We start from the raw sequence: 7876 nt of genomic DNA, 5'->3' as shown, positions 1-7876 counted from the left end.
AAACCCCTACATTTAGCAAGATTCATGTCGCGGAAAATTGACTAGAGGTCATACAGGGTAAAGATTTATAATGTCCAGGGGGTACAGTATAGTTTAAGGTGCAGTTTCTGGTTTTATTTTATTTTATTTGTGTGGTGTAAAGTTTTTTTACAGAAAATATGAAGAATAGAATTTAGCTGTGACTGTTCACCTTCTCTTAATAACTTTGAAACGAAAGATTAACACTTGTAACTGATGGAAAAACCGATGAAATAGTTTCGTTTTCCAGGTGGTGCAAAAAAAGGTTTGTTCTAGTTGTAGCCAGCACGTAAATCATGAATATATATTTATTTTTCGATTTTTAGTCATAAAAATAGCTAATATACTTGGATCAAGAGCTCTTTTTAGCGAACACTTTGTTGTTGTGAAATTTTAGCTTGGTCTGTAGTTTAAACTAGCTTGTCAAAACTAGTTTGTCACATAATTTTCAGACGGGAATGCTTAACTGAAGGTAACCAGCTCATTTTGTCCATGCTCTTCTCTTAAAATTGATATAATCATGTTATTTCACTCATGATTTATACCTTGAAAATGCTTTTTTAGCAAAAGTTCTTCAATTCATTAATTTTTTAGTTCTTTCTCTTTCTTTAATATTTTGTGTTAGTAGTTGAAAAATCATATAATTTCACTTCATATTTCTGTTTCTGATAGAAAACGTGCAAAACGCACCTGGAGAAAACAAAGTACCAAAAAAACAGTCAAATAACAAGAAATGTGGTTTTGATAATATTAACATGCTAGTCGATAAAGGCGTGAAGAAATCCCCTTATAATAATAAGAAGTCTCTGTTATTTATATTGTGATGTGCTTTCCACGAACGCTTAGGGAGATATAAATTAATAAAATTTGGACTTTATCCAGAAATTTGTTTGGCGTGTGAAACGCTAAGAAAGAAAATATATAGGATTATGTGTTTTTGACGAACGGTTAAGGTGATACAATAGTTCAAAAAAATCTTTTTCAGAAATTTTTATAACTAAATAGGATAGTGCACTTTTGAGAAACGGTTACAGAAATATTAGGGTGTAAAAGTCTTTGATGATGTTATTAATCCTTCCGTTTCGAGACGGATTTGGAGACCCAGGTTTGGGAAACTTACCCAATTTAGTCCCAGGTTGTCTACGCACGCGGTAAAAAATGACTGACGTCATTACGCCGTCTCTAAGTTTCGACCTAAATGTTATAGATGCATTTTAATGGCTATTGACGTTAAATTATTGTTTTTGACGTCGTGACGTTAAATTTGTTGATTAACATTTGAGACATAACTTTTTCGGTGACATTAAAGGAAAATAAATACATCCACTTTGCCTGACACACTTAGTCTATTAGTGTGAGGCGATGGACTGTGCATAAGGATATGACATTTAGCGACTTGAAGTAAAAACATATATTTTGTTGGGTCTAAATATAAGTATGTTATTATTCAAAGTATCGCAAAATGTTTGATAGTAAAAGTTTTTCTTCTTCATAAAATTGCACTAAATTAAAAAAACCCTGCAATCCGCACAACACTATAGTGTAGAGCAAAAAATAAACCTGAAAACGAGGCTGGTTATATTTGTGAATTAATGTTTGATTTAACATATTTTTTTCCGCTTAAAAACCAGAGTCACAGGTTGACAAGAATAAAACAAACATCTAAAAGAATGCTATTAAGACATAACGTTTGAAATATGATATTGTTTTTAATTCTCAAAGCAATACAAGCGTTTATTTTGTTGTGTTCATTAACACGTGCGAGAATAACTCGTTAAACCAGATATTTCTTTCGAAAGCACTTGTGGTCGCAAATAGCTTGTAAAGCGAGTTTACCAACATCTATGCATGTGATAATGTAGCAATCTGAAAACCTTGGGAAACTTAATTATTTTTGTTTATAAATTCCATCCAATAACATGCATCCCAAAACTGATATTACGCTTTATATAGTCATGGTGTTACCTAATATAGTATGATGCAGTTTTAAAAATTTAATAAAAAAAAATATTTTACAAGAAATAGTAGTCGTAGTAGTCGTTTGAAGGATAGAGAAGCATCTTGAACATGGCAACTATATCTTCTAACGCAGCTTTGAAAAGAGTTTTACTTCAAGCATGTCTTAACTCATCAAAATGTACCACAGTACCAGGTGAGTTAGTAGTTGCTCTATCGCGAGAAAACATTTTATGATTTTCGCAACTTTATTTGTCGTATTTTTTCTTTCTTTTAAGAAACTGCCAGTTATTTGTTTTCTGTTTGTTTAGCTAAAACGATAGCAACTCTGTGTCCAGAAGATGGAGTGTTCACAGGACCATCTATGAAAACCGAAGTTCCTGGGCCGAAATCCAAGGTAGGTAGTCACTTCAGACTGAGTTTTTGTGCATGTTTTTTTTTTGAAAAAGTCAGAGTTCCTGTCTCTTCTTTATTATGCGCTTGGGTGCCTCGTGTAAGACATTTTTAACATGGTTCTGCGTGGCTTTTGAATAGATAGAGGGCACGACATGTAGCTTATGGTAGAAATCCAATCAAAATGAAACAAAATTGTTGCTGATATTTTCAAATATGTTTTTTGCATTTTTATTAGTCTGAATTTTTTTTCTTATTTCAGGAAAAAATCGCCGCACTTTCAAAGTACAAGGTAAAAATATGCACTTTTTTTTTAACTTTTTTACGCCATTGGGCGAGTTCTTATTATCCAGCGAAAGTAAAATACGACAAATGTTTGCAAATCTTATCGGTACAAATATAATGTTTATTTTCCATCAAACTTAAGAGCAGCATGTTTGTTATTTAAAATAAATTTCCGTTCCCTCGTTTCTTCTAAAACTTTAGCACGGTTTATGAAATGTTTTTTTATATACCAAAATCGTTTAATTTCTGATTTTAGAGAACTGAGCAGATGCACATGATTGGAGATTTTGAAAAAAGCAAAGGAAATTATTTCGTTGACGTGGATGGCAACGTTTACCTGGATGTGTTCCAACAAATATCATCTTTGCCTTTAGGTAATTCGGTAACTATAAACAACAACTTTAAACCGACAACTATAAACCATTTTTTAAACAGCTTTTTTTAATACAAAATTTTTTTTAGGATACAATCATCATGCGCTTGCAGAGACAGCGAAAAGTCCTGCAGTTCAGGTAAAATAAATTTCCTTTATAATGACTTTTAAACTTAATTTTAAAATTAAACTTGCTAGAAATTTTTGCTATCCTGGCTTCAAAAGAAGATAGATAGCGCAAAACAGGTGCTGATGCTAGATAGACTTAAATTTCGCTATAATTCAAAAGTTTATGATGCTTCGGTTCAAATTTTTCTCAATGTTATATTCTTTCTTTTTCAAGTCAGTCTAGCGGTGTTAAGGATGTTGCGGCACGCGTACTCCGTCTTTCAGTGTATATAAATTAGTTGACAAATGTTAATTGCTGCGGTTTGTTCATTGAAGCCCTGTAATCAATGCTCGCTTTGAGTTATGACGTCATATTTAAATAATTTGACATTTGTTGTTTGTTTTTATTGTCACATCTTTTTTTAAACCAAATTCTTGATCACCTGCATATTTCTTAACACTTGTTTAGGATAAATCTACTTTCTAAGCTTAAATATGTTAGCATGTAGTTGAGACCACCTTAAAAAATATCGAATTTGTAGTTACACGAAACGGCTTTTAAGCCCTGCAGAAACTGTGGGCTTTTTCATATACAGGTTTTTGTGACGAAACCAAACCGCGCCTGGGTTAGCGTCAGCCATTTATGACATTATTTTTAAATCCATGGTTGGACTCTAATAGACAACCAGCTTAACGCCATATTACAAGTTGTAACGCCATTCCAGAATAGGCGTAAAGATAATTAAAATTCTAGACATATATTTTTATTTTTATTATTTTTTCTAGAATGGACTTTTGAATAGATCTGCACAAGGCTTTTGCCCCGATAAAGACATGTTAGAAAGAATGGAGAATACTTTAATGAAGGTAAAACCCAGACGTATAAAAGAACTTTTATTTGCAAATAAAATAAGCAATGCTTTGCTTCTATACTGCATAGTTTTTTCACACATACTATTGCACTTGTTGTTGAGAAAAAAAGCATCACCTTATAATTACCTAAATCATTACTATACTTCAGAAAATATTAAACGGGGGCGGATAAGTTGTGGTTTTGTAAGCATTACCAGCGTACGCTTTGTCATTTTGCTGTAAATAAAGAAAAAATATTTGCAAAAAAAATTATTAAATTATTAAATATTTGCAAAAATAAGGTTTTAGGTTAAAGTATATACTTTATTGAGGGGCATGAGTCATTAATGCATGGAATTAGTCTCTTTTCCCGTCTAAAATTAAGTCTCGGGCAAATAATTTTTTTTTCTTGTTATCTTTCCCTTGTTAGGGCATTGCTATGTGTTTCTCTGGCGGCAATGTAACATAGTTACAGTCGGAGGGGAGGAAGAGCCAACCGTTAGGATGGAATCCCCAAGGACGTTAAAACTTCCCGTAACTTCTTACCTATTTTATTTATCAGGTAGCACCTAAAGGCACCATAGCACAACAGATGATGTGTGGCTCATGTGCAAATGAAAACGCGCTTAAGGCCGCCTTTATGAGATACAACGTAAGTCGTTCTAGCCTGTGCACATTTATCCTTACTCTTCTTTCTTTATGCAAAGCGTTTGTTTTGAACTTTAACATAGGTATGAACTGTGTTTAATATTCTTCTTCCTAAACAGCAGTTCCATAAATGAAGTTTTCATTGTTACTTATTAGGCTATTCGACGAGGATGTTATGAACCCACTGAATTAGAACTGGAAACTTGCATGCAGGGCAAAGGTCCAGGATCTCCTGAAGACTTATGCATATTGTCTTTTACCTCAGGATTTCATGGACGCACCTTAGGTAAGTTGCTCAATATTTTTCTTCAAAATAACCTTCAGTGACATTTTCTAATCTTAAATTATAAAAATCTATCCTTAAATCAGGCACTCTAGCTGTCTCTCACTCCAAAGCACTTCACAAGTTTGATATGCCTGCTTGGCCCTGGCCTGTCGCACCGTTTCCTAAGTTGAAGTATCCGCTAGAAGAGCATGTGGAAGAAAATCAAGAAGAAGAAATGAGATGTCTTGATCAAGTACGTTGTAATAGAAATCTTCTTCTCTGCTGTTTTTTTCAATACTTGTCGTTAAAATAGCTTGATCTGTATGTTTAGATGAATCGAGTTATAAAAGAATCCAACGAAAGAGGACTGTATGTAGCAGGAGTTATAGTTGAGCCACTCCAATCTGAAGGAGGCGACAATCATGCAAGCGCTAATTTTTTTGCTGGCGTACAAGCTATCGCGAAACAGGTAAAGAACCATCGCTGTAAAGTCGGTTTCTTAGTTATTCTTAGGATTAAAATAACTTTAGCGAACACACTATTTTATTTCCAAATTTTTTGTACGAACATATTGCTTTTTCATTGCATCAGATGGGCAGAAAGAATTAAAAACATCAACACAAACAAGGACAAATCCAACCAATAAGAAGGAATTCTGTGTCGAATTTTGATTTGAGTAAATTTTGATCTATTTGTTGCTCGATTTCAGTACAATGCTGCATTCATCGTGGACGAAGTACAAACTGGTGGTGGTTGCAGTGGGAAGTGGTGGTAAGTGCTTATTATCTATTCCCATCTTTTGTTTGTATCGTTTTGTTTTGGTTGTTGAAAATGTGGTCTTCTCAGTGATCTTCTCTATTTTGGTGCCTCTCTTAACGCAGGATGCATGAAACGTGGAATCTCCCTTCACCTCCTGACATGGTAACATTCGCAAAGAAAATGCTCATTGGTGGATTTTACTTCTCCGAAGAATTTATGCCAAAACATGTACGTACTTATTATACAAAACAATTTATATCTGTATGATTAGTGCCAAATATCACACCTTGTTTGAAATGAGCTAAGCATCATAATGTAAGCCTAAGGCGGCTTTACACTTATGATTTCTTCTTACTTTGTGTGGATCAACGCTGGTCGAGTTGTATATCATATGCTGCTCTTAATACATTCTTTTTTATAGACTATGAGGATATTTAACACCTGGATAGGAGATCCGGTACGCGCCGCCATGTTGGAAACCGTAATAAATGTGGTGGAGAGTGATGGCTTATTACAAAGGACACAAAAATCAGGGGCAGCTATTCTGCAAAATTTATATGAGCTACAAGTGAGGATTTTTTCATTAAAACGTTAAAACTCTTATACTATAACTCTTCGCCTATTGGTTCTTTTTTAAATGCAATTTTGACACACACCCGCTCTCAGGTAATCGAAATATGTTTCCCGCATTTTAATTTCGTCCCTCCTACAGCTAGTATTATAATGTAGATGCCTGTAACATACACAAACTAAAAATAGATTCCGTTTTTGCCATTCACAGCACCCCTTTGTACTTTTGAACACAGCTCAACTCCGCATTTTTTGTGTAAATTATTTTTAGAAACTTTACCCTGATCTTATCTTCGATGCAAGAGGTGTTGGTAACTTGTGTGCAGTTTCATGCGAAAACACAGAGATTAGAAACAATCTAGTGGCGCATCTTCGTGGTCTAGGTATGCAATCTTAGTCGCAATTAGTCAATGTTGACCCAAGATAATTTTTCATTGTCTTACTGATGCAATTTTATATAAAGGAACTTCTTCTACTTCACTTTTCACTGTTGGCATCAATATGCGTGAAAATATTTCGTAAAAAAAGGAATTTGGTAATTTTTTTTCTCGATTTACCGCTAAAGTTTAAATTCAAATATGCTAAAGTTTAAATTCAACTATATGATGCCGAGTAAATCCGGGTGAAGTCCTCTAAATTTCGCGAGAATTATCGTGAATTTTGCAAAAAACGAATTTGCAATAATTTGCGGGAACTAATTTTTACGAAATTGACGAAAACCTGTAAAATTTAAATTACTACCCTGAATGCAGTTTGTTGCATCTCACATGAAATTTGAAAGGTAGTTTGACTAAGGAGAGTATTTTTTAAAAAAGTTTAACTACATTACGCATTTCATGTTAGGTTTACAAATCCATGGTTGTGGTGATTTTGCAGTGCGTTTCCGTCCAGCATTAATTTTTACTGAAAAACATGCTGCATTGAGCGCAGACATCTTTGATACAGCGTTATCGACACTACGGCAAAAAATGCGCTCAAAGGTCTAAATTATCAAAATCTTATATAAATTTTATTTTTCTCTTATATTTCATTGTATGTTTTATAATTTTATTATTAAGCAAATAATTTAAATATTTTAAAATTGAAATAATTTAACCTACGAATAACGGCAAAATCGTTCTGTAGTTCATTTTCATGAGTTCATAATCTACACAGCGAGTAGGATGGAGTGTTTTACTACTATTGTTACAACACGTCCATATTTAGAAATAATAATTACAACTTCCACCTTTTTCTTTTGTGAAAATAACTTTTATGCTGAAATAAATATATATATATTTGTAACCATGTATGTTCCTTGTAAATACTTTGTATATGTGGCTAACTGTTATTTTAGTATTATATATATACATTCATAAATCCTTGTATTTTTCTTAACAATCTTACTATGCCTAGCCCCCCCCCCTCACTTTCGAAATTGTGGCGCTGCCCCTGAATCTTGTGTCCTGATTTGGAACTTTAGCATAAACAACAATTATATGGGATAGGGGGGGGGGGGGGGGGTCATTAGAAATAAAAGGCCAAAACGACAACGTTTAGGAACCTATTTTCATACCCTTTTCTTTTCTCTGAAAGAATGAACACACAATTTATTAGTCTTTATTACAATGTGATAGCTGCTTTATAACAGGCTAAGCAGACAGAAAATA

The 7876-nt window shown here is 33.6% G+C and overlaps 1 protein-coding gene across 1 annotated transcript; it reads left to right on the top strand.

The window, feature by feature from the left end:
• The first annotated feature begins 2010 nt into the window (after positions 1-2010).
• Positions 2011-7512, top strand: LOC130641737 (4-aminobutyrate aminotransferase, mitochondrial-like). The gene is made up of 15 exons (XM_057448679.1): positions 2011-2170; positions 2286-2371; positions 2630-2659; positions 2909-3026; positions 3115-3164; positions 3920-4000; positions 4548-4637; positions 4790-4919; positions 5003-5151; positions 5230-5367; positions 5608-5669; positions 5780-5885; positions 6079-6225; positions 6499-6610; positions 7071-7512. The coding sequence occupies exons 1-15, from the start codon at positions 2086-2088 to the stop codon at positions 7211-7213; spliced, it is 1527 nt and encodes a 508-aa protein (XP_057304662.1). The 5' UTR covers positions 2011-2085; the 3' UTR covers positions 7214-7512.
• Positions 7513-7876: the final 364 nt, after the last annotated feature.

Source organism: Hydractinia symbiolongicarpus, chromosome 1 (genome assembly GCF_029227915.1).
Source record: "Hydractinia symbiolongicarpus strain clone_291-10 chromosome 1, HSymV2.1, whole genome shotgun sequence".
NCBI lineage: Eukaryota > Metazoa > Cnidaria > Hydrozoa > Anthoathecata > Hydractiniidae > Hydractinia > Hydractinia symbiolongicarpus.
The sequence above is the reverse complement of the archived record's forward strand: the minus strand, read 5'-3'. Positions and strand labels throughout refer to the sequence as shown.

What these genes read in the sequence shown, in the direction of transcription:
- LOC130641737 (XM_057448679.1), top strand. Translation starts at nt 2,086, where the DNA reads ATGGCAACTATATCTTCTAACGCAGCTTTGAAAAGAGTTTTACTTCAA. An exon ending in TTCCTGGGCCGAAATCCAAG is followed by an intron (nt 2,372 to 2,629) that starts GTAGGTAGTCAC and finishes TTCTTATTTCAG; the next exon opens with GAAAAAATCGCCGCACTTTC. An exon ending in AAATGAGATGTCTTGATCAA is followed by an intron (nt 5,152 to 5,229) that starts GTACGTTGTAAT and finishes CTGTATGTTTAG; the next exon opens with ATGAATCGAGTTATAAAAGA.